The sequence below is a fragment of the Hippoglossus hippoglossus genome, chromosome 19 (genome assembly GCF_009819705.1).
Source record: "Hippoglossus hippoglossus isolate fHipHip1 chromosome 19, fHipHip1.pri, whole genome shotgun sequence".
Classification (NCBI taxonomy): domain Eukaryota; kingdom Metazoa; phylum Chordata; class Actinopteri; order Pleuronectiformes; family Pleuronectidae; genus Hippoglossus; species Hippoglossus hippoglossus.
The window spans coordinates 16,986,574-17,013,763 of record NC_047169.1 but is presented as its reverse complement, the minus strand read 5'-3'; the positions used below and the strand labels follow the sequence as shown (position 1 = coordinate 17,013,763).

Below are 27,190 nucleotides of genomic sequence, written 5' to 3'. Positions count from 1 at the left end.
CAGACGGTCGATGGTTCGATCCCGGTCTTCCCTATATGTTTCCTTGGGAAAGATACTGAACCTCAAATTCCCCCTTCTCATAGAGAAAGTCCTGCACTGAATGATGAATTAGTTAAAGAGGGTGAATGGAAAACACAACAGTAAAGCGCTTTCAGTGGCCAGCCAGACTAGAACAGTGCTAGATATACACCATTTACCATTTACGCAAAAATCCCCCCAAAAAATTATATTATTGTAGTACATAAAACTGGATTATTAGTTAATTAGATGAAACATTCCAGACTACCAACAGGGTCCGATTAAACCAGTGGAAAGAAAAAAGGAAACACCTAATTTGGGAAATAATTTCACTTAATTCCAACTATAAGTCTAATGATTTATCATTGTGTATAATTAAGTCACAAGATAAAAAACTACAAACTACAAATAATCTTAGATCTCATGTGAGAGCAGCCAACCATAGCTACATAGGTAGCATTTTAATTGGGTTTTAATGTATTTAACATGATTGGCAATGTAGCCTGGGAATATACAACACATTCTTACAACTTATGTTCCCCTTGTAAACTCAATATTTGCTCTCGTTCAAATTATGACTATTTAATGGCCATGTAGGATAAAAGCCAAATTTTTCTTGATATGTTTAAATACTATAGGATATTTATTTTGGTTTATTAACTTGTTTATATTAATTTATATTTCAGTTTTTTGCCAAATTATAAATGGTCTATAATGTCGTAATTTATTGATTTTCTTTTTCCTGTAGCAATTTGAAAAATACTAAATACTAAATCACAATGAAATTCTAGCTGTGTTTGACAAAATTATTCTCATCAGAAAATGTGTTTATTATTATTATAAGCAATTAACCACATCATTATTTGGTCTGTATTGATTTCATATATCATATTTTAAGGCAACAGCCTGAATTAAGAATGTTTCTCATTTAAAACAACATACAGTACAAGTCATTTACAGTGGTCAACATAACAAAGTGACAATCAAAACGAATATGTTTTATATACAAAAAGACGCGTCATGGCAGGATTAAGTAATGTAAACGTTACCTAAATATTACACCAGTAACTATTTTGTCAAGTTGTCTGAATGGAGATGAGTGACCAGACTCAGGTGTGAGAAGATTCCGCTAGCCTTCATCATCCAGCTCTGAATGTCCATTGGATCCAGTGTCATTGTGGATTATACCCTTCAGAATTGCAGTTTCCGTGTGAATTCTTCGTCGTCCACTATGTCCAGCTCCTGGTCAGTGTCATCTGATGTCACGTTAGAGTCCAGTGCTGTGTGCAGATGTTGCGGGGACACAGAGCGCACATAGACTGTCTGCTTCTGTTCCGGGCTCTGCATCACGGTTGACTCGATCATCTCATCACCTTTATTACTCCTCCCGGCTGGACTGTCATTCTCCAGCTCCCTTTTACCTCCCTGAGGATTCTCCTGAAAGAAATTGAAACAGATGATTTTATGAATGAAGGGTCTGGACAACTGTATACCTGGTTGAACAGAATTATTTTTAATGAATGCTTGTCATGTGACATTTGTCAAAAGTCCTCACCTGTTTCAGTCTTCGCCACTTCGCACGTCGATTTTGGAACCAGGTTTTAACCTTGGAGAGGAAACAATTCAAACCAAAATATATCTTATTATATTCCATTTAGCTAGAATCCTGCTCCAGACAAAATGTGTCATTTTTGGGTCAGTTATTAACGGATTATAATATGTTTTTATCCGAACTGATGTGCAATTGTCAAAGAAGATTTCAATATTGAAACATGTCAGTTTGTTTCTGCTGTTAGGGCCTATTAATTGAGTGAAACTTCATCATTATTATTAATTATTACATACTTCCCTTCCATAATTTTAATGGTGGAATGCACACCGCATTAAATTAGACGGTAGAGGCTTGTGCCGTAGGACTACACCATGAGGACTCATTTATAACCAAATGAACTTGACCTTAAACAAATACTTAAAATACAAACCCAATTAATAACTTCTATTAACAAATAAATATAAAACATTGTAACAGATTATTAACACTGTCGGGAATAGTTCTGCTCTCTCTCTCTCTCTCTCTCTCTCTCTCTCTCTCTCTCTCTCTCTCTCTCTCTCTCTCGCATTGAGTCTGATTCTGCTGGAGGTTTCTTCATGTAATATTTTTTTCCCCCCTTCATTATCACCTGTCTCTCGCTGAGCTGCAGCATCTTTGCCAATCGCTTCCTCTCTGGAGGAGAGAGGTACTTTTGCGTCTCAAACTTCTTCTCCAGCTCAATGGTCTGGTCGTTAGAAAACCGGACCTGGCCGCCTTTTCTCTTGTGCAGCGGCCGCTGCATGAAGGGAGTCCATAGCAGCGGCTTCCCTTTAGAGGAGGGAGGGAAGAACAGCGCATTTAATACAAGTCCCCACAAAGTTGCATTATATACGAGGACAGTCGCCATCATTTTGACTGTTGGATGTGGCAGGCCTGCTCATTTGTATCACTAACATTCTATTAAAGGCAACGTTATTACATTTTCCCAATTGAAAGTTAAAGGTTTTCAGATTACTCTCGCTAGGGAAAACCATGACAGTCACTTAAAATATGAAGAAAAATCTAATGAATCGAAATTGAAGATTGATCACTTTTTAGTTTTTCAAAATATTTACACAGACTGCTTATATAGCTGAATATCATTAAGAGCTTTAAAAAAGGAATCGAAGGAAAGTGGACAGACACTGAAAATAAAAATAAAAAACCTAGGAAGACTTTCAGATCATGAGCATGCGACCCCTGTGCACACATTCATTAAAACATCTGACTGTGTAACACACTAACAGTCTCACTGTACTTTATGATTCAATAACAATAAGATATAGTGGTCAAAGTGTACAGTTAGAGTTCAGATAAATGAGGAAATATTGTGAATTGTTCAGCTAAATTAATCTTCGTTTTGCAGGTTGTTTGAAATGACTGTAAAGGTTTATTGAGAGAAAGGACGCAGCAGTGGGTTCAGGCCTGGTTTCCTCTGCAGTTAACGGCCGGGAAGACTGCCCCCACCCCCCACCGGCCTGCTGCATGCTGTCTTTAAAGGAAGGTCGTGACAGAGTAAAAACTATGGCCAAATATCCGCTGCATGTGCTTCCTCCTTTGTGGCGTGATTATAGGCGATAGCATCCACCAACAGACACAGACTCACTGACACAATATAAATCTGTTGCGGTCGAAACTGCTGTCAAAGACCTTACTGCGGCTCTTTTCCAAAGGAAGTTAGCTAATCCAGGCCCATGTGATCTGTTTCTAAAACCAAAAAAATGTCGTGAAATTCAAAAAGATTCTGTAAAGATCTCATGTCCTTTATTCGGGAGTATTTATGATTGTATGTATTGTTTACTGTTATGATTAAAACGATGTCGAGATCACACATACAATGACTTCTTAGTGTCGACAGCTTTTCTTTCTGATGACCTTAATTCATCTGGTGTTTATTCCTATTAAAATGAAATAGCTGGGCTACGGTGAAGCTGAGCTTATTAAATGAATTAAGAACATTTAAGAGGGAGGAGATAGTGTTAAAACTGGAGAAAATCCGTTTCAACTGCTACTATCATCAGCTTTAGATACACATAATTTGCTGTCTTAGATTTTAAATGGCATTGTATTAATTTGCTTCTTGTTTTTGATGTTTTGTATTTTTGTCTTCATTGTCCACTTTGTAGCGGTTCTTTTGAAATGTGCTATATAATATAAAATAAAGTAATAATAATAATAATGAATATTACTTTATTGTGTATTATAATGATTCATTCCCTAACCTCAATATAGTTTCACAAAATAAAAAATAAACTGAAAAAATGAGAGTGAACACAAATCAGGCCTACACACTAAATTCATCCCATTATTCTTTGGGAGAACTTTTTGTTTGTGCTTTTCATTGTCACGTATGAGACTCGTTTACGTTACTCCAACCCTTCCTCTTTTATTATTGTTGCCTGCTCTCAAACTAGCCTTTATCTTTTCTCTAAGATCCCATTAGGTCTGTCGTGCTGCTCTGTATGCTTTATTTTCTTCTCGCCGCTAACCATGCCACATCCTCGCTGGCCAGCCAGAGGAAGTGTAACAATATGTGAAAAACGGATCCCGGGCTATCAGAGGCCGAGTGTTTCCTGAATATGTCTGTATTGAGGATGTCGATAAAATAATCAGCAGCGTGCAGCGGGCTCCCGAGGAAGTGACTGGCCGGGTGAGCCAGGAAAACATTTAACAGCTTCTGAAAGCAGATTTATTCCTATTGACAGGCTTGCGGCTTCCGTTATGAACGGAAAGGCCCAGCTTGTTCAGCGCAACACAAAGTCAGCCGTTCCGCTTGTCACACAAGAGGATCACAGAGCGAAAGGGAGACAAATATTCACCAAAAAAAATAACAGTAGCCATTAACAGTAGACATAACCTCTGCCCCCGGTGTCTATATGTGACGCTTACATTTAATCCAGTTACCACATTTGAACCAGGGCCTGATAAAGCTGGCATAAAGAGAGGGAGAGAGAGAGAGAGAGAGAGAGAGAGAGAGAGAGAGAGAGAGAGAGCAGTGAAATACCAAGTGATTTAGAGCACAAATATGTTTAAGTCACCGACTCACTTGCGCCTCTGATGTTTCAGAACAATGGGAGTCAGGAAAACGAGTCAAGGCTACCCCCCCAACCAACCCAGACACACACACACACACACACACACGTACACACACACGTACACACACACACACACACACACACACACACACACACACACACACAAACACACACGCACACACGCACACCACCACCACAGCAGACTGAATGGAATGAAAGGCCCCAAATATGTCTGTTGCAATGACAATGTGACCCATATGTTCGTGGTGAGGCACAACTGTTTCTTCAGGACTGATATGAGCCGAGCACTCAGAGCAACAAGCTACCAAAACTCCACACTCACTTATGTATAGGTTATATGAAACTATATGGTCGCGAGCTCGATATGCAAGCATGACCAAGCGTGATACACTTATGCAAAATTGGTTTCGTTGGTACTGAAACGAAGTTTGTGAAAAATAAAAAACATCGTTTTAATGCACAGTATGTTAAGTGCTCTCACATCATCTGCGCAAGTCTGACTGTTGGGCTGAAATGGGCTAAATTTAGATCAGTTAGTTTCTCTTGCAGAATCTTCAGGGACATTCTGTGAATTACGTTCACTATAAATGAGCAAACAATACCTATGCCTACACCCCAAATTATCTATGAGTTTCACGCAAGTCATTTGCCCAACTCACCGAGCGGGTCGCGCCTCAGCAGAGCCTGTGCGTACTCCCCCATGGAGCGGTTGTGCTGGTGGTGGAACGGGTAGATGGGGCCAGCGAAAGCTCCGGCGGAGGCGTACGTCGTTGTCAACATTGCAGCTGCATGGTGAGACAGCGCCGCGTGGATCGGCGTGGGTTCATAAATCGGCGCCCGGTACGGTGAGATTACACTCGTGAACGAAGAATTGGGCGATGCGAGAGTCGGTGTGGGGATAATCAGCGTGGAGCAGGAGGAGGATGAAGAGGCGGAGGATGAAGAAGAGGAGGGAGAGTAGGTAGTAGAGGCAGTCGTCCCCAGAATGTCCTCGATGTAGAAGGGAGTCGGATGAGCCGGCTGGATCGGAGTTGGTGCAAAAAGCGGGACGCTCATGGTGCTGTTTGCCGCCGCTGTGCACTGGAACTCAATTTACAGTCTCACAACAGCCTTCCTATTTAGCGACTACGTCTCTCTCGTTTTTAAATAATACCCTCAAGTTTTTACATGTTATCAACCATCTACTGTAACTTTGAGTGAAACCTTCAGTCTGCGGGCTGCCCTTTACAAACCAAACACAGTCCCTCTGGGTTGTGGATAACACCGTTAGAGTGTTTTGGTGTCCATCACGTTGCAAGGGTGAACAAGCAGATACTCGGTCCAACTGTTGAGGCTGTTATCTGGCTGCAGGCGGAGGTGGGTGGTGATAAGTGCGGTCAACTTCCTGCAGGTGGCCAACGGCCATTCCTGATTGGCTTATTTTCAGCTCCAATGGCGCCACAGTGATCCAGATGGCAGGGTAGAAGAGATTATTGTATTTCAGGTGAATCAGTGGGCTATTCGGCAGCTACTGGGACACATACACACACACACACAAAATAATAATAGAAAGTCCTAAAATGATCTCTCTCCTGAAAACCTTGGTTACAGCAGTGGCTACATCATGCATTTGTCTTCAAACTGAATCCTTTGAATCAGTTTAATTAGATGATCTTACATTTTATGTAACTTGCATACGCAACATATATGTATAAACTAAATAATGTAAATGTATAGTGATTATAAAGTAATCACACATTACTGTATTTTATCATTTAGCTGTAAGCTTAATACCAAAGCGGGGACTTTTCTTCTGCTTCTTATCTCCTTTGTCTTGTATTTGTATCAAGTTCCCCTGGATAAAGACTTTTATAGGACACCTCCACCAAGCATCGTTCTCCCTTGTATCCCTCCGGTTAACTTAACTAAACTTAACTTAACTTAACTTAACTTATATTGTTGGTAGAAACCTTTGATAATGTTGGATTTTGAGAAAAAACTGTCTTTGCAAATACAAATAAATAATACCTCTCTTAAACATCATTAAACAAATTACTAAAAGAAAACCGTGATACAGGTAAATGAGTAGAGCATAATTCGCTACAGCTGTATTAGAAAAATAAATGAATACAAGAATCATACATAGTAAGCAGTAAGCAAGTATCACAGTAAGCAGATATTAAATACTGAAGAATCAGAATCTACATTTTACAGTTACATCTGTATAGTATATGCTTCACTGAGCTACTTGACCTTTTAAAGAAAACGCTTTTATCAGTAACTTTGTCCAGACTCCTGCTTAGGGGCCTAATAACACTTTGGGCCCCACAACACCACACACATGCATATACTGAACCATGTATGTCATGTATTTTGTTGGTCTATAGGAATTTGACATTTAAGTTTAAAACTACCTGAATCAATAAGTAATATTATTTACAGCTCACTGTAAATAATATTGTGTACTGTAGTAACCAGTTGTGGAATTTAACAATGTAGAACAGGGACATAAGAGAAAAAGAACACCCAGAGGGCATGTCCTAAAGTCGCTGTATGAGCGGCATCTTGCGTTAAAGGGCTCTCTGAAACTGTTTAGTGTTATCTAACAAGGTAATGTATAGGGTAACTGCAATCCACTGGCCTAACAGCGCAGCTGAATGGCGAGTGATTAACTCATGATTTCAATGTTTGGAGTTTTCCTGTAAAATCTACCTATCAGTGCGGCTGAGGTGATACAAGGATTACCCTTATTCCCCAACACACGTTTCCGCAAAGTGTTAAACAATAACAGAGTCGTGTGTTTGCAGAGCTACAATACTGTCAGTAACACTGCCTCTCTCGTGCGTCTGCGACCAGTTGCACGTGTTATAGTCATCTAGTTATGTTGTGAGCAGCTGAGATCAGTTCGCCTCAGCGCAGGCTGAGCTAACTATTGCTTCTGACCGATAAACGTGCGGACAAATACAAGCCGATTGTTCGATTTTCTGATGCGTCTTTAAAGCGCGCGCCCAAGCCTGCCAACTTTCTAACGGCTGTAATTTAGATAAAGTTGACTCAGAGTGCAAACAGGGATATAAGCAGCCTTGAAGACATGAAAGAAGTCACTAAAGGACTAATATTTGGACGGAGACAATGATTACAGCTAATTGATCTGTCCAGCGTCTGGTGGCGTCAGACCGCTGTCCACAAACGATTGAAAACTTTACGACAGAGGCTCTGGCAGCTGGCGCCATATATCTGTCTGTCTGTCTGTCTGTCTGTCTGTCTGTCTGTCTATCTATCTATCTATCTATCTATCTATCTATCTATCTATCCATCCATCCATCTATCTGATTCTTGAGACATGGGACAAAACACATTTAACACAATTATCTCCTTCAATTAATTTAATAATTATTATATCAAATCTATGACACTTACTGTCTTCCCACTACATTAAAACAGCATGTTGAAAGAGAAGGTTTAATCATTCATGTGCAATAAAATGGATACAAATATTTTTAATGATTAAAAGGACCTTGCTTCATCAAAAGACAAATGAAATGATATCTCATATCAGAGCAAAGTTTATTTTCAATGACACATGCATATTTCAATGTTGTGTCCCCACTTTTTGTCAACACCGTCAAACATTCATTAAAATGTAATAAAATCAGACAATATAAGAGGAAGCAGTCACTCTAAAGGATCCATTTTCACATTTCACCTATGCAGGATGCATCTGTGGGAGCCGGGTCAAATAGGTTTTATAGGTTTATACCGTCAGATATGGCTCAACTCCGTCAGGGCTATGTCACCTCTGTCAGATTAATATTTTGATAATATTTCAGTATGATATTTTTATATTTTTAAGGAATAGTTAGTCATATGTGAAAATGCAATGTGTCTCCTAACATTAGAATGTGTTATTAAATCTTAAAAATAATTCGGGTAAAGTTCAAATTCTATTATATAGTCCAATAAAAAAAACACAGACAAAACTCTTTTTAATATAAAAATATATACATATTGAAAGTATTTTTCTTGAGGGCTCTGTCAGCCTTGGTGAAAATTTGTTTTTGTTACAGTTTTTATAGGTCAAGCATAATGTGAGTGAAAATGAATCTGTGTTTTTGGTGTCTGATGGTGTTGACACAAAAATGGCAAGGCAAAAAGCACATTTAGTTAAAAAAGAGAAAAGCTGGGAGGTAGTATCAAAGCATACCTCAAAGCCTAGTACATGGTAGATGCATATACAGTATATGTAGTTTAATTTGTCGAAGTAAATTTTTTTTTTTTTTCAATATTGGATCCTGTTTTATCCCACTTCTCAAGAATCTGTGCTATCTATCTATCTATCTATCTATCTATCTATCTATCTATCTATCTATCTATCTATCCATTCTTTGTGCCAAGAAAGACAATTCTGCCTGAATTTCATAATCTGGGACAGGTCACTTTGTAATCTGGGACACTTTTTTAGGATAAAAAAAAGCCTAATCACCGTGCTTTATGCATGCCAAGCTCCATATTACCACATTTTAAAAAGCATTATGAAAAAATGACTATTGGGGTTACTCGGGGAACAAACATCTTCTGTGCTTTTTTAATCATCTCTGATTTAGAGAGCTAACTGATAATGCATTAGTTAGCTAACTAGACAATCAGTTTGAACAGACAGGGACAGACTGTATTTACCATTAACTCTTGTCTGACAACTGCAGACCATATGCTACATCTCTTTAGTTTATAATTTTTGTACTTCAGAAAGTCCCTTAATGTATATTTCCCCATTTAGAGAATTTAAATGACTGTCCCAGATTACCCAAAGCATGCTGTCCCACATTATCAATCATATTTGATAAAGTGGGACAGCTAAAAAATGACACATTTTCAACAACGCAATGCGTATTATTTTGCTCGAATACATCACAAACATAATTTGATAACAAACAAAGGAACAATGTCTTATTTATAACACATGTATATCCTTAACATTAATCTTGTCAGAATCCTATGTCATTGACCTTGTCATGCAATTCCAAGGGGGAGCTTTTGATTGACACTTGCCTAGCCCCACTCAATGAATTGACACTATTTAGCACTTGTTCTCTAAGATTATAAACAGAATGCGGTCTTCTGGCAGGCAGTAACAGTAACTGGACATGGCCGTGAAGCTCGTTTTAGGTTGGATATTCGCTCTACATACAAGCCCCCCAAAGCCAGGGGTTTCACTTAGGGACCATCAATTAATTACAGTTGAAATGACACACAACCAATGTTATTATAGGCTTTGTGATTACATACCAATCTAAGAAAATAATGTCATGCAACACACCGTTTTTGATTGCTAAATTCAGAATCATTTATTACAAAAAAATAAAATAAACAAATTGCAGTTTTTTAGCTTCCATGTCATGTGACCCAGTGACTCTAAATCAATGCCAAATTGTAATCCAATACTTGGCATTAGAACCGTCTTGTTATATTGGATTTTAGTGCTTTTTCTACTTTATAATAAAATTCTAATGGAAAAATAAGGATTTTTTTTCAACCGCTTCCATGTCATGTGAACCAATGATTCTTAATCAATACCAAATTGTAATCCCACATTTGGAAATTAAAACACACCTCTTTAAACTAGATTTGAGTGCTTCTTTTATTTTGTATTAATATTTTTAAGTAAAAACTTTTTTGGGGGGCTTCCATGTCATGTGACCCAGTGACTATACATTTATTCCAAATTGTAATACTATACTGGCCAATTAGAACACCACTTCATAATGGTTTTTACTACTTGTTATTTTTTCTATACATTTTTTGTATGGAAAAATAAGGATTTTCTTAAGTAATTGTATATTCAAAGGAGAGGTAGTAAGAGATGGATATGGAGGCGAGAGAGACAACCATGCGGCCAAATGTGCATCAGCAGTATTAAACTGATATTCTGCAAGTGAGGACTACATACATGTGAGGCATGGTTAACATGTGCATGTGCATTTAACTATGTAAGCAGTGTTTGAACCAACCTCAGTCATGGGTTTGTTGAAAATACAACTCAATATCCCTTTAAAGCGTTAAACAAAAGTTGTCTTTTTACACATATATTCATTTAATTAATTGCAAAAAGTGCTTTTTTTTTTTATTTGGGCCCCCGCCCATCTGACATCCTTTGCCCGTCCCTGTCTATTAACAAAGTGTATCTGTCTGTGAATATACATGTTTATTAATATATATCTGTCTATAAACATGTGTCTATATACCTAGAGAATGTATGTTAACATAAATATATCCATGAACTTATGCCCATCTATGTACACATGTCTATGAACATATATATATCACGGTGACCATATCTGTATATGAACATACATGTATATGTGTGTATTGACAAAGCCCAAAAACCAAAGACACAGCATCGCACAGGTGCAATTAATAACATTATCAATGGCTCAGTTCCATTTAGTGACCCATTAGGTCATGTCATCTGTTGTGATTGTTACTGATTAAACCTTTGCTTTCCTGCTATGGTAAATGGTTTGCATTTATATTGCCACTCAAAGTGCTGTGCAGTACATCTCACACACACATTAATTTAGTGTTGCTATATGTGCGCTTTTTCATACACCCTTCACACACTGACAACAGAATAGTTTAGGGTTCAGTGCTTTGCAGAAAGAAGACAGAATGAGGACGTAACCAATGATTTAAAGATTAAAATTAAGATTTTGATGTCGTCTTAACTTTGGACAGATGTATATTATATTTGATGTAATACTCCTCATCATATACAAAGCACCTAGCTTTTTATTTTGTGTTTTTTGAGATGAAGAGCATAAATTGAAACTATGAATTAGAAAAGAAAATTGTAATACAAAAATACAATTGAGGTTCAAATTATAAGAATCACTTCCAAACCAAAAATAAAAAATATATAAAACTTTTATTAAAAGTAGTTTTTATGGAATTCAAATAGACTTAAATAGACTTTTTCCCATTTGATCAACACAACATGCATAGTACTTTGAAGGTGAAAAATACCGTGTATTGTGACACAAACAATAATGAGAACAAAAAAGTTGACATCTGTTGGATGCATAAGTATTCACCCCCCAGAGTCAATACTTGGTAGAACCCCCTTTCGCTGCAATTACAGCTGCAAGTCTTTTGGGGTATGTCTCTACCAGCTTTGCACATCTAGAGATGGAAATGTTTGTCCATTCTTCTTGGCAAAAAAGCTGAAGCTCAGTCAGATTGGATGGAGACCGTCTGTGAACAGCAATTTTCAAGTCTTGCCATAGATTCTCAATTGGATTTAGGTCTGGGCTTTGACTGGGCCATTTTAAGACATTAACAGGCTTTGATCTAAGCCATTGTAGCTCTGGCTGTATGTTTAGGGTCATTGTCCTGCTGGAAGATGAACCTCTGCCCCAGTCTCAAGTCTTTTGCAGACTGCATCAGATTTTCTTCAAGGATTGCCCTGTATTTGGCTCCATCTATCTTTCCCTCAATTCTGACCAGTTTCCCTGTACCTGCTGAAGAGAAGCATCCCCACAGCATGATGCTACCACCACCATGTTTCACTGTTGGGATGGTGTGCTCAGGGTGATGGGCAGTGTTGGGGACAGATTCTCCCACCTCAGCTGTGGATCTTTGCAGCTCCTCCAGAGTTACCATGGGCCTCTTGGTTGCTCCTCTGATTAACTCCTTGTCTGGGACAGCTGACAAGTTTGGGTGGACGGCGTTGTCTTGGTAGGTTTGCGGTTGTGCCGTATTCTTTCCATTTTCTGATGATGGATTTTATGGTGCTCCGTGAGATGTTCAAAGCTTGGGATATGTTTTTATAACCTAACCCTGCTTCATACTTCTCCACAACTTTATCCCTGACCTGTTTGGTGATCTCCTTGGTCTTCATGATGCTGTTTGTTCAGTACTGATCTCTAACAAACTCTGAGTCCGTCACAGAACAGGTGTATTTATACTGAGATCAAATTGCAAACATTTGGACCCTATTTACTAATTATGTGACTTGCAAATGTGACTTGTGAAGGCAATTGGTCGCACCAGATCTTTGTTAGGGGTTTCACAGTAAAGGGGTGAATACATATGCACTCAACACTTTTCAGATTTTTATTTGTAAATCATTTTGAAATCCATGTAATATTTCCCCCCCACTTCCAAATGATGGACTATATTTTGTTCATTACATAAAATCACAATGAAATAAATTTTAATCTGTGGTTATACCATGACAAAATGTAGAAAAGTCCAAGGGGGGGTGAATACTTATGCAAGGCACTGTAACTTCAGTGTGGACTATAGCAGCCTCATGACATCACACCACTCATAAACCACTTAGTATACTCTAATAATGCTGTGTTGTTTGCTTTGCATTTCAGATTAATGCTGTTTTTGCAAAAAGACATTAGTAAAAAAAAAAAAACATTAGTATTTAACAAAGATAATAGTTTCACTTGAATATTTATTCAATCTGAAAATACAGAAAACATGGCATACAAGAGTGCTGATGAAACAACAGATGTGGAGATCATGAAAATAGAGCACTGTTTTGACCTTTGCTGCAAATCAACTGATTCATATATTTTTCCTGCTTTGTAAGAAATGCATGTTAGGTCCAAAACAAGACCATGCATATAAACCATAACTGATTTACCATTATATCATAATACAACTGAAGTCAATATTTCTGATTTTTCAAAGATTCCTCACAACTGTGTCACACACAGAAAAATCTGTCTTTATACAGAATTTCTACAAAAATAAAGTAATACTCTAAACCTTTTCATCATGGGTCCAGTAGTGGGTCACGCTTCCCTAAATTATGTTTAATATACCACCAGTCTATTTCCTGTGTGTATTGTCAAGCACTTTTTCCTATCACAGCCTTTCCTTCTCAGTTTCATAGTGTATTTTTTCATACTGTATTTTTTATATACATATACATATATACATATATATATATATATATATATATACACACACACACACACTTTGGGTTTCTATTACCTAACACTTTAATAAGGGGACAATGAGAAAATGAAGATAGAAGCTGGGGTTGGAGTGTTTACAAAGTTCAAATACATAACTATTCACAAATTAAACTAAAATTAAACTGCAGGTGAGACAGAGACAAATAGAAACCACGTGGACTCAAAAATCTAAAGTCCAGGGCGGGAATAATGACACTGGTCAAAAGAGTCCTCAAAAAGAGGTTTCAACAAGTGTCTCAATTTGTTATGATTTTAACAAACACACCCTAAAATAACCAAGACAAATAGCCAAACTGAGACCAACTGTTTTCTTCATTGAAAAGCCAAACAAGTTAGTCATGTCATATTATTAGCCTGGGTCCTGTTCACATTGTGTTGATCTGATGGTTTAGTACCCTGCTCCGACTCTGTACAGGGTTGCAGAGAGTGCAGGACATGCTCCAGTGTCCACTGCTCCTCGTGTAAGGCATGCTCCTCCAGGGTGAACTGACCCTGCTTGGTCCGCACCAGATTCTTCACATGAGCACAGGATGACAGAGCTGCAGCATGGAGACACTGATTATTCCTACAATTAAGTGTTAGCAGGCTGATTTCTGATGAGTTGGGAAACTGAAATATGATGAATTCATCTCACCTTTCCCCAGGTCATCCACCAAGCTTCTGACATAAAATCCCCCACCACATTCAACATCTGTCATGGAAACACAATTAAATGTGACAAATTTTTCTAACTGTATTTTTGCATTGGAGAATTAGGAAATTCAATCATAAATCCTGTTTTAAGAAAGACTGCGGTACTTCATGATACATCATGTGCTAACCTAGAGTGAAGAAAGGAGGCTTGAACTCCTGCAGAGTCAGGTTGTACACAGTGACTGGTCTAGCAGGTTTGGCCTCAACCTTGTGACCTTTTTTCAGCAGGACAGACAGACGCTGGCCATCCTTTTTCAGAGCAGAGTAGCTGAAGAGACAAAAATCAATAATAATCAACATTTTGTTAGCTACAGGTTTTTCCGTAATAAAATCAGTCAGGCTGCAACTAGCAATTTGTTTTTAATTAAAGGGTTGGGTTGGTAAGTCGTTTGAGGCACTTTTATTTTATTTGTTGATATCCTCTTCTTGTCCCAATAGCCATAAATAAATAAAGTTTCCTGTCTGTAACCAACTGACCTGCCTGCCTGCCTGCCACACCGCTGGCAAGCCAGCTGAAGTTACAGCATCAAAAACAATTTCAAATAAAATATTAACCCTAACCCAGAAGTACAATTACAGATCTATGATTGGGAACGCCAAGAAAGGCAAACAGGAGGTCATTCTCCATCACTAGCTCTAACAATTGATAGATCAGCTTCAACTCCACCACGATCCGCGTGGTAACACTCACCATTGTCCTGTAGTAAACAGAGACGCCAGAGAATTTGTAAATAAGCGGACACACACCTACGCACAACTATGAATGCTCGGCCCCATGCGTAGGCTATGTGCGTACCTATGGCATAGCTTTGACGCAAAAGCATGAATAAGCCTCAAGTGTCTGAAGGAGAGGTATTGCCGGTCATTTCTGCAGCAGTAAGATTGTAAAATCAGCTCAGCTCCCAGTAGAACTACACACACACACATTATGGACTGCACTTTAAATCTGGTTTAGCTCTCTTAACTGTGAAATATTCATTCTGACTGTGCAATACAGTGGTTCATATGCAATCCATTTACTGTACATTGTAGCAGTAAGGAGAAAATTTGATACAGACCAGCCCTTTACACCTCAACAGGAAAAGAAGGAGGGCCGAGGGAGCTGATAAGTTGGACACACCTGTGAGCCAAAGAGGAGGGAAATTCAAACAAAGGCAGCATGGTAGAGAAAATGTGAAGTCAGAGTAACTGAAGGAAAGAGATCACAAAAAGATAATCTAGTTTCTGGACAGTTGATCCAAGAACCGGCTGTTATTTTTTCCCCCCACAAATCGTCCTGGATCAAGAGGAAAAGAAGTTGATTCCTACAGAGACTGATGAAGAGGATTTGAAAATCTGTCTAACCTGCTCGGATTGGGCCGTGATCCCCTCTGTCCTGGTTGAACCATAAAAGCTAAGTCTTTCCGTACTGAAACTCTCCTGGCTTCCCCGATTCCCTTTGCCTCTGGTGTTTGCTCTATGTGTCTCGCTCTGTAATGGCGGCGAGGACGCTGGTGTGTATGTCGCCACTTCGCAGTCCGCGGCTAAATCGTGTTTTTTCGTGCAATCTATCATTCTCATTGCTACTAGATCCTGTGCTGGTTGACTGCTAGCAGAGTCGCTTCATCTCCTGCTCTTGGGTTAACTTTTGGTGACTCTTTGCTGCCTGTCTAGTCAGCATACTCACCATCTCTGAACATCGGCTGTTGGATGTTAACTGCCGGTCAGTGGTTAGCTTCACCTCATAGCTGGTGTACACACCAACCTGGAGATTTTCCCCCTTGGATTGCGTTCGGACTGGACCCTCATCTGCCGTGATCTCAGGACTATCCCTCCCTGGCCCGCTTGGAATTGTTTTCCTACCGCAGCCCACTCCCTGGCTAGTAGCTAACTGGTTAGCAGCTGCTTCTCTGCGCTGCTGAGATGGTGCTCATGAAATACTCCGCTGTGCATCTCCTGAATCTCGTTTGCCCAACTGCCTGGCGATCATTAAATCCCTTGGACTCCTGCGCCGTCCTCGCTATGTGCACAGGGCAGCCTGATTCAAATTTGTTTACACACCAACCATTCCATCCCCGTTGTGGTGTTTGACCGGCGCGCCAGCGCGGTAACAAACCACACATGCACACCTAAAATCTGAGACCCCTCGTCTCTGTTGACAGCATCATTCCCCTCACCCCCTCTACCTCAGCTTCTAACATCAACACCGCAACTTTTATGTGACAGAATACTCGCTCCCTAAACAATAAAGCACTACTCATCCATGACATCATCACTGATTTTCTTTGTCTAACTCAAACATGGCAGATCCAACTGAACTTTCTCACACTAAACCAGGCCACACCCCCAGGTTACTCTTGCATTCAAAAGCCCGGCTCTATGGGCCGGGGTGGTGGGCTGGCCATAATACATAGAGCTGACTTCTTGGTTGAAGAGCTTCCTGTACCCAATGCAACCTCGTTTGAATGTGTCGCCGTCACCCTGGCTCGACCCGCACAGGTTTATTTCTATTCTGTTTTGAACTATTACTTTTCCCTTTCTCTTCTGTTTTGTGTTCATGGACATATGTAAAGCATCCTTGGCCCCTTTGAAAGGCGCTATATAAATGCAAGCCATTATCTTTATTATTATTATAAATTCACCCCTCATCTTCACTCTGCCTGGAGATTAAAGCACCCCCTCAAACACCTACATAGTCCACTTTCATTGGACCTTAACTCTCCTCTCCAAACACACAACAAACACACACAACAAACACAAACACAAACACAAACACACACACACACACACACCATCTGAACTCTGACTATAAACTCAATGACTCAAATTAACACTTATTTAATTTGATTATTTATTGGACATTTAATTTGATTTGGAAGTGAATTAGTTTTCTATTGATTATTTGACATTATCGTGAATATGAGTTCTTGATAGGGCTGGGCGATATGGAAAAAAATCTTATCACGATAATTTTTTTCATATCAGTCGGTATAGATATATATTGCGATATAGTTTAAATGACCAGAAGATAACTTTCTCGCACAATTGTGTTTATGTACAAACGTTTTTTCTTATGCACAAAACAAATTTTTACCTGCTCATACAATCATCCTGCGCCACTGCACTTTACTTATAACATTTCATACAAACCACTAGTGATAAGGTGTATATATTGTACATACTGTTTTCATAAAATGTTTTATTTTTATTCTCTTGTGCTAACAACTGAATTTCCCCTGTGTGTGGATTAATAGAGTTTTATCTTATCTTAAATCAGCGCAGGCGCATTACTCCGCTGGTCAACAAGTGACTGTGCTCCTCTGAGGATTTCTAATCACTCAAACGTAGAACTGATCTTTATAAAAACCTGCTGAATTCATATTTATGTTCCTGGATAAACAATGAAGTTAAAACACTGCATTACGGCGTAATCTGCAGAAAGAACGTCTGTCTGCAGGAGTTTGTCTGTCTGCAGGAGTTTGTGTGTGTGTGTGTGTGTGTGTGTGTGTGTGTGTGTGTGTGTGTCTGCTCGTCTCTGTCCCTCTTCACACACAAACTGATCATCACGTTAATTTAGTTATTAATCGATGACGTCGGATCATGACTGCAGATCGCTCCGGTCACTTTAACCCTGATGTCCTGACTGTGCGCGTCACATTACGTCTTGTGTAGCAGGTTTAAACATGTGTCTGATAAACTCTAGAGAATCAAACAAGCACAAAGTGAACATCAGTCCCGTACAAGTCCAAATAACTTGTGATCAAAGATTATGTTTATTGTTAAAGTGTAAAGTGAGTACAGGTCAGAGGAGGAGTAAGGAGGAAGCTCCGAACAGAGACTTTGACACAGCCCAGACCTTTAATGAGCGTCTGTCCTGAAGCACCCAAAGTCCACAGGATCATCAAAATATGACTTTGACCTAATGGATGGGATATTATCTAGAAATGATCTGTAAGTGAAGCACTACAACGGTTCAGTCAGATTTGAGGCCTTACTCACAGTGGAGGAACTTGCATGATGTCACCAGTGAAGGATTTCAGCTTCTCCTCAAAGTCCTGCCTGGTAATGTGTTCTGTTGTTTAAAAAAGAAACAAGAAAAAAATAAATCACAAACTGCTCCAGCAGAAACTGTGCCTCGAATTAATACAATACAACTGTTCAGATGATGTGATGTGATTTTTTTGCGCACCGTCTTACCAAAGTCTTTCTCTAAAATCACTTTACCAGTAGCATCAAGAGTGTCTGTTGCTTTTCCCAGCTCCCCCACAGCAACATATTTCTGAAAAATAAATACACTGGTTTGGTCTTGTGTACAATCTAGCTGGGCTGATATTATTAGTCAACACTGCTGTCACATATATCCCAGTGTATCGGTGTATGTCAGCCGATGGGTACCGAGAAATGTAAATACTGATTGAAATAACAATATATCTTGGAGATTGCTAAAGTGCCCCTTTGGTGATTTATGGGTTTCCAATTCCCTTTCCTTGAGTCCATCATAACTTTTCGTAAAACACTTTTATTGTGCTATAAGAGCTAAAATCAGAGCATGTCATTGTTGTAATGAGTCCACCCACACATCCAACCAATCCCAAGTCTTACTGATTTGCATGTTTTTGTAGTTTGCCAAAAAAGCAATGATTATTTACGAGCAAAATATTGTTTAAATATAGAGGGGCAAGAAATTTAAGCAAACCTGTGGAATTTTCTGCATTTATGTATAAATTGGTCTTAAATGTCATCAGTCCTTTATTTAAGTTACAATTGTGAGTATTGTACTGTTCTTGTCCATATTGGTAAAAATTCAACATTTGTCGATGTGGGACATTATTTTAAGCTCCGTTTTAACGTCCCATTGGCGTTGCGGAGCTTTTGTTTGGCGTGGCAGCCATCGCTGAACACGATCATCCCCATATGCAGATAATGCGCTCTTGCCATTTCTTTCATCCAGGTGCGTTATGTGCGTATTTATGACATATGCACCTCTTATTGTAGCGCGGCTGACTACTGGTGAGGGGGGAGACAGATTGCTCCGCCGGAGGCTGTCTGGGTGCAGTTGCGTGTCTGCTCGGAAGGTAATGTTGTCTGCCTAGCTTCTTGGCCTATTTTATTCCCAGCTGATTATTGTTGCGCATTTTATGCTACAGCCTGATCCAGCTGCGGCCGTTGAGGCTCTCACCTTCCGGTTGCTGTTGGGCTGCGCTGCGGCTTAACAGGGTGGTACGTATGGTCTCATTATCTCTGGAACTGTATATATATATATTTCACGTTTCATTTACTAAATCTGTTTAATTGCCTTTCTAAGAGGCCGGTTATTTGTTTGCCGTCATTGGCCACCACACTCTGGACTGCCCTGCTGTTTTGGCTCTCTTTTTACACCGTGGCGCTTAGCGCTGTGGCTCCTTTGTGCTGTGGCTTCTTTGAGCTGTGGCTTTCCGGCTCTGTGGTTTATGTTTTAAAATCTCTAAGTAACCCACCTCAGAGGAATGCCTGGTTTTAAATAATATTGCGTTCATTTTCCTTTGTATTATTTCTGGGATCTGTATTAATATTTATTTTGTTCACATATATTGTTTGGGTTGTTAACTTTTTATCTACATTGATTTGGATTCTTTTTTTTTTTTGTCATTCTGTTTTCAATGTTTTGTTTTTTTTCGACACCAGTTTTGCTTAACATTTGTGGCTTGTTTTAACTATCTTTCCGTTGTCAGACAGGTGCTGTGGGCCTGAGACGGCAACCCAATCCCTGGTGCTGGAGTTTTCTTCACGACCCGTTTTTGTTGGTCTGCAGTGTCACGGGTGGTTAGTTTATCAAACCTTGCTGATACAAAAAATAGGCTTAATAATTTCCTGGAGGTGAAACTCCCCAGGTGGCATTGTTGCAACAAATTTCATCAACCCGCCCTCACGCTACACATGGTTTTAGTAGTTTTTGTGTGCTGTTTATTTGGATTATGGATCAAAATAATGAAAAACAGCTGTGACCAACTGGACCACACCTCACACAGCTCAGGATTGGTCGACACAGGACAGTCTGCTTTTTAGGGATTGGTTTAGGACAGGTACGGCAGAAGGAAAGACGATGGAAAACACAGGCAAGACAGACACGACGGGGGCAGAAAAAACTGGAGAGTTCTATACACCACGGAGTTAAGGCTGTTCCACCGAGGCAGTTTGCGGACTGTTAACAGGGCGGCAAAGCGAAAATAAGCCAGAGATGAGGTACCGGACGAAGATCCGTGAAAGGGTCAGATGTGACCAGGAGGCCGAAAGACTTGATTTAATGCTTGCTGTAAGATAAGTAAAGGAAAGTGAGCAAAGAAATGCAACATTTGTGAGTGAGCCTTCATTTGTGTGCCTGCGACTCAGGGTGCTTCCTTCTCTTCCCAACTGGCCGCAGCAGTTTGAGTGAGGAGGGGAGCAGGACCGTGGTGAGGACGAGACACAGATCCGAAACCAGAGAGAGAACAGGTAGATGGCGAAACGGGATCCCCGCTGTGGTCACCCCCTGGGACTTAAGTATAACATTCCCCTTCTTGAAGGATTTTATTACCCAACAGAGACATTCAGATTTTAGTACCGCCACTCCAAGAACAGTTATTTGTGTTTTGTTAAAGTGACGCTGGTTATTTATCTACCTGAGTACATTTGAGTGATTTCAGCAATTTGAATACCCTTGTTTTTTTTTTGGAACCTTTTGTTTAATCTATCAAGTTTTATAATTTTTTCAAGTGGCTGTCTTTTATTTGTTTTAGCTTAGCACCTTTTGTTTTTATTGTGGCATTTTATTGGTTTTAAACTTTTTCTTATAAAAAGGCCCTCCCGGGCGCCTCATTTTTTAACAGTGGAATTAATCGCTGGTAAAACAGAAAAGAACCTCTCACACACACACACACACACACACACACACACACACACACACACACACACACACACACACACACACACACACACACACACACACACACACACACACACACACACACACACACACACACACACACACACACACACACACACACAAGCTAAGTGGAGATAGGAGTTAGTCAACCTAGGGTGAAATCAATGAAACAAGACTGGAGGTGTGGGTTGGAGAGTACTCCTCTGCTCTTTTCTAATCACTCACATGTAGTACTTTATAAAAAACGCCTGAATTCATATTTATGTGTTGATGGATAAACCAGTATATCAGTGTATCTTACAGAATATTTGTCAGGATGTAAATGACGCCGTTTCGAGTCGAAATTGAATGTTGGGGGATTCTTTTCCGGTGTGTGGCTGCTTATGTCTGCCTACCCATATATGTAATACCCACCCCTCCATTGACATTGTGGTGAGTAGATAATGAGTACATTTTTATTTTTCTATGAGTAGATTAAGCACATTGTGTTTGTCTGTAGTTGTGAGTTCGATGAAGATCATATCTTATGATTAATCAAAACGGGAAACCAGATTATGCTAAAGGCTTCAATTTTTCTTGTCACTGTATGTATTTATAGCTCCATTTACTCTCTGTGTGTAAAGTGCAAACAAACTTACCTTTGAACCCGCTAACATGGTACTGAGCTTTTTTGTGCCATATCCAACACCGACAACTGAAAGGAACATAAGAGTTTTAGAGTCCTGCTTGCAACCCTCTAGAGGACGAAATGTTCATTACACACAAAGGAAAAATTGTCTTGGACAGATGATAATGAAGATTTCCCTTTTGCGTTTTTTTAAATTATTATTATTATTTTTTTTACATAGAATGTAGCTGGCCTAGGAAATCTCACGTTTTTTCTGACGGTGGTGCATCAAAATCTCATGTCTACTTTTATTTCTGTCGAATAGATTTTCAGATGTCATGTGTAGACTGAGAACAAAATGTTGACGAGTCATTTTTCATGATGTTTAAATGCAGGCTCGCCGCTGCAGCTGATTGGACTATGATATTCAGAGGATGCAGGCAGAACAAACTGTCTTGATAATTTGTATAATTTCCTACATTGTTAAAATAATAGATGATTATAATGATAATTAACTAAATTTATCACTATCATCTTTTTTTAATTTTTTCTTTAGGGAGGGTGGTGCCCTATCGCGCCCTATTGGCCAGCCGCCCCTGCTCCAGCATTTCTGTTGACCAAATCCATTCTTTTGTTTAAAAAGGTGTTTTTAATTGTGAAAAAGTACTGGTGTTTATTTGAGTACATAGGACTACTTTTATACAAGAAAATAGTCATATTTATGGACATATTCAAGGCAAAGCCTATGTAAAAACATTGTGCTGCAGTAGCAGCTCCTCTGCAAAACATACTGTTGAACTGAGGAGCTAAATATTGTGCATTGAACAGATGCTGTAAATATTAATTAATATTAATGTGAATATTGTGCATTGAATAGATAAAGTTGCATAACTGCCTCTCTTTGTGTATGTTTATGCTTGTACATTCAGCCTTTAACAGAAATTGCAAAAATAAAAAATATGACCCTCCTAGGTGGGATTTTTGGAAGATATCAGGGTGGTAGATCTCGGCTTACGTTTGGAATTAAAAAGTGATCTTGGGCTTGAAAAGGTTGGTGACCACTGCTATAACCCATAGAATGCTTTAGCCATGCTGCCACTGAGGACTTACAGTTCTCCATGTCAGACAGAAAGGTTCCAACTGAAATGGGACATTCATGTAGATGAGCCCTACAAACTTTGTTGATACATTGACTTCTCCTAAATACATTTTTTGGGTGTGAAATTAAGTTCAGACATTCATGTTCTTCTTAGAATGAATGTTGGTCATTTTGGTGACCATTTGACTGATCCTATCTTTATGCTCTGACATTTTCAACCAGCTACATCAAGTAAATTTTACATTTGATCATTTCTGGTTTATGACCGAATACCTGCAAATCGATTAATGTTCACATACATCTGAGCTGGACTGGGCAATTTGACTCAAAAAGTTGAATCAGATTAAGGTTTATTGAAAAACACATTATGACTCCTTCAATATATCATTAGTTTTAAGCAAGTTATATAGCAGTTCTTTAATTTTTTTAAACAGCACTTTTCAACCTAATGTGCATTATCTAAAATAAAAATATAAGATTAAAACAACCATTATCTCTGATGTACCTGCCTCCTGGACATTTTCAAGCCCAAACTTTGAACATGTTTTACAAGCGTTTGGGTGGAACGGCCACTTGAAATGACGGCCCCCATCATTACAACCCAATCTAGGCAGTAAAGGTAACAGTGGCAGCTTTGTGAACATGGTACAGTCAACTTACCTAACACTCCACTGGCAGCACTGTCCAGAGTCCCTCCATGCCCCAGCTTCAGGCTCTGCTTCTTTCTCTTTCGCGGATTTGGGTTTTGTACACCGGCTTCTGAAAGACACGAGACACAAAACATTTCACTGTCAGCTTCAAAAACTGACAGTGGACTTACTTCTTGGGTGTTTTCCTTTGCTGTTACCTTTGAGCAGAGCCTCTTTGAACGTATTCAACAATTCTGCAGACGTAGGCCCTTGTTTTTTATAAATGGCAAAGAGCCCATTCAGAGACTGCAATTTAGACAGAGAACTAGTTATAGGGGCAAAGCTGCTACTCATGTTTCCGGCCATGCTTGTTTTACCCTATGGTTTTAGCCCTCCGGTGGATACTCTTCTTCTTTTTGATGTTATATAAGGTCAGCAAACAACGTTATGGTGCATTACCGCCACCAACTGGTATGGAGTTATAAAAGTATATATATACTTTTCTTTGAATTCGGTCAAAACCACCTTCCTGTTTTCTCTTCTTCCCATTGCTTTTGCCACCTTTTTGTTAACTTATGCTTATGTCTTCATTTCCGTTTGACTAAAGGATAGTGTGATGTCAATGTGAACTGGAATCAGAACATAATACTGCCCTGTTAGGTGTCACCTCTTCAATCGACTGCAATGACAACAAAATCGTCACCATCTCCCCAGTATACACTGATAACCCATCACTGATTCGTTTGACAAATTTAACTACTCTTCTTCTTCTTCTTCTTCTTCTTCTTCTTCCTCGTCCTCTTCCTCGTCCTCTTCTCGTCCTCTACGATTTGGTGAATTACCGCCACCAGCTGGTATAGATGTATGGTATGGATGAATGGTGGTATAAGCGCTGGGATTTTACCGCCATCTACCGGTTCAACGCGTTAACTATGACTGGAACCCCAACAAACCGAAAAAACACAAAGTATATAACATAGCATGGTATAACGCTATGGCCCATGTGACGTTGACGGATAAAGTTGGATTAAAACACGGTTTTATATTGGTTTGTAGTTATCCTCACTAATAAGGATAGGTTGGTGGGAACATGCATATGCTTTTGAAACTACACTGACCAAGATGCTTTGCGCGAAAATACATTTCCTTCTAATGTCGTTTGGTTTCGGCCATATCAGTAGTGTCGCCTGATACAACAGCCAGGAAATTAATCGTGCTGTAGTGACCAAGGTTTGTGTTGTTCCATGTCTGAAGGTTATATGAATACTGATCGAGAAAGCTGTCAAACATTCACGTCACGTTACATGTTAACCGTTTATCGGCCCCGTGCGGACTTTTGACTAGTGTGGAGATACTGTAACGACACGGTTGCGCGAAACTCCCTTTCAGACTTTGGCAATAACATTTTGTCTTACTTATCACCGAGCTGCATATTTTATGAAATATGAGGGAATGCTGGTTTAGAATCAGTATACACTCTATTCCGATTCGGCAAACATATAATTCACCAGACAGGTTTTGTTTCGTTCAAATTCAAAATGTTATTCCTTGTCACAGTGCTTATGTCCGCTAGCTAACATCACATCCGTTCCTAAAGGCAAAATTTGTTACCCAGATTTTAAAATGTTTATTCTGCAGTTGTCGGGTAGATTTCTCTTCATATTACCTTACGCTGCTTGTGTTTTTGTCGTATTAAACCGCTGCAGTTTTCATAGGTTCCGTCTGAGTTAAGCTCTCAGTATTAGTTAATGGGTGCAGCAGCTGTTTAGGTTTTCTAATGGGATGCTTGCTAATATTTCTGAAATGTTGGATCTTGCCTGTTTTGGTTAAACAGAGAGTTAATCAGGAAGTATAGACAGTGTGTCAGCTGCTACTAACCCCAAAAGATTTTGTCAAAAAACAGCTGATTACGGCTGTTAAACTCTGGTCCTACTGCAGTCCTCTTTTATCCACTTCTACCCACTAACTGATGTTAATAGACTGTATATAATGTATAGAGTCTATGGTTATAACCTGTCTGTGGTTCTCTACATGTAGTGGAGAGACTCCCCTTTGGGCTGCAGTTTGGACGTATTTGATTCAGGGCACAGAGAATCAGTAATAGGGCTGCAACTAGTGATTATTTTGATTAATCTGTCGATTATTTTTTTGATTAATCGTATAAAAAGACAAAAAGTTCAATTTTAACCTTTCCATGAGTTCTTTTGGTACAATGCTGTTTTTACATGTATTACAGACACTGCAATTTAATTATAACTGCTCAAAAAAATTAAGGGAACACTTAAATCACACATCAGATCTTGCTGAACGAATTATTTAAGTTAAAAAATCTTTACTGATGTATATTCTATAATTTGTTGAGAACAAAATGATGCAACAACTGTCAATGGAAACCAAAATCATTAACCCATCGAGGGCTGGATTCAAAATCATACTGAAAATCAAAGAAAAAAAATGAAATCACAGGGTGATCCAACTTGTGTGACTTTTATCTCAGCAATTCATAATGTTATTCAGTACTGTGTATGGCCCCCACGTGCCTGTATGCACACCGGACTCAGTGAGCTCCTGCACAGTCTGTGGCGGTACTTGGCGGCATCGGATGCACGATACATAATGTCCCATAGGTGCTCAATTGGATTTAGGTCAGGGGATCGAGAGGGCCAGTCAATGGCATCAATGCCTTCATCATCAAGGAACTGCCTACACACTCTGGCCACATGAAGCCGGGCATTGTCCTGCACCAGGAGGAACCCAGCTTAAGGTCTGGCAATCTCTCTGAGGATTTCATCCCGGTACCTAACAGCAGTTGAGGTATGACATGAAGGTCTGTGCAACCCTCCAAGGATATGCCTCCCCAGACCATCACTGACCCACCGCCAAACCAGTCATGCTGGATGATATTACAGGCAGCATAACGTTCACCACACTTGTGCTTCCTAAATGGACAGATTGATATCCCTGAAATTGAACTGACTTGCTGTTATACTGTGATGATTAGGTTTTCCCATAATTTATTTGAGCAGTATATATAATTCTGACTGGCCAGAATCTAAGTATAAGATGTCTTAAATTTATCTAAATTCAAGATACCTTAAATTAAGTTTGAACTAGTCAGTATGGTGTTGTATTTATGACTAGTCATAATTGAATTGTGTATATCGGAAACTGGAATGAAAGATTATAGTATATAATATAATTCTACTGAATTTTAGATTTCTATAATGAAATAACATACACATGAATTACAAAAGTAGTATGAATCTTACGATGTAATTACATATGTTGAAAATTTGAGTTTTGAGTAGTTAAAACATAATTAAAGATATTGTTTTAAATACTTAGAATTATGTTGTATAAATCTTATATGAAAATTCTTACTCGTCACAGTGAAAGTATGACTAGTCAAAATGACTGGATTAGGGTTGGGCGATATAGCCTCAAAATTATATCCCAATATTTCAAGGAAATTTGGGATAACGATATGTATGACGATATAGAAATTAGTGATGGAATTTATTGTTAAAGTGTAAAGTGAGTGCAGGTCAGTGGGGGAGTGAGGATGAAGCAGACTCCGACAGAGACTCTGACACATACAGTACGACTGGACCTTTAATGTGCGTCTGTGCTGGTCCTGAAGCAGTGGTTGTTATAAATATTCAGTGGTGG

At 39.2% G+C, this 27,190-nt stretch overlaps 3 protein-coding genes across 3 annotated transcripts in view; 1 reads left to right on the top strand and 2 right to left on the bottom strand.

Annotated features, from left to right (window-relative positions):
- Positions 1-504: 504 nt before the first annotated feature.
- Positions 505-5,969, bottom strand: hhex (hematopoietically expressed homeobox). Its single transcript, XM_034571215.1, has 4 exons — positions 5,304-5,969; positions 2,199-2,377; positions 1,574-1,624; positions 505-1,455 (listed from the first exon to the last, which is right to left on the bottom strand). The coding sequence occupies exons 1-4, from the start codon at positions 5,698-5,700 to the stop codon at positions 1,210-1,212; spliced, it is 873 nt and encodes a 290-aa protein (XP_034427106.1). The 5' UTR covers positions 5,701-5,969; the 3' UTR covers positions 505-1,209.
- A 7,697-nt stretch (positions 5,970-13,666) lies between these two features.
- trub1 (TruB pseudouridine (psi) synthase family member 1) lies at positions 13,667-23,934 on the bottom strand. The gene is made up of 8 exons (XM_034571217.1): positions 23,740-23,934; positions 23,553-23,651; positions 21,825-21,880; positions 18,483-18,564; positions 18,285-18,357; positions 14,435-14,574; positions 14,248-14,304; positions 13,667-14,152 (listed from the first exon to the last, which is right to left on the bottom strand). Exons 1-8 carry the CDS (start codon positions 23,885-23,887, stop codon positions 13,950-13,952), a joined length of 858 nt encoding a protein of 285 aa, XP_034427108.1. The 5' UTR covers positions 23,888-23,934; the 3' UTR covers positions 13,667-13,949.
- Positions 23,935-24,653: 719 nt separating this feature from the next.
- The window catches only part of lrrc45 (leucine rich repeat containing 45), a 40,047-nt gene continuing 37,510 nt past the window's right edge, over positions 24,654-27,190 (top strand). Inside the window, exon 1 of the mRNA XM_034571152.1 lies at positions 24,654-24,751. The gene's annotated coding sequence lies outside the window, so the exon portion shown is untranslated. The remainder of the gene's footprint in view (positions 24,752-27,190) is intronic.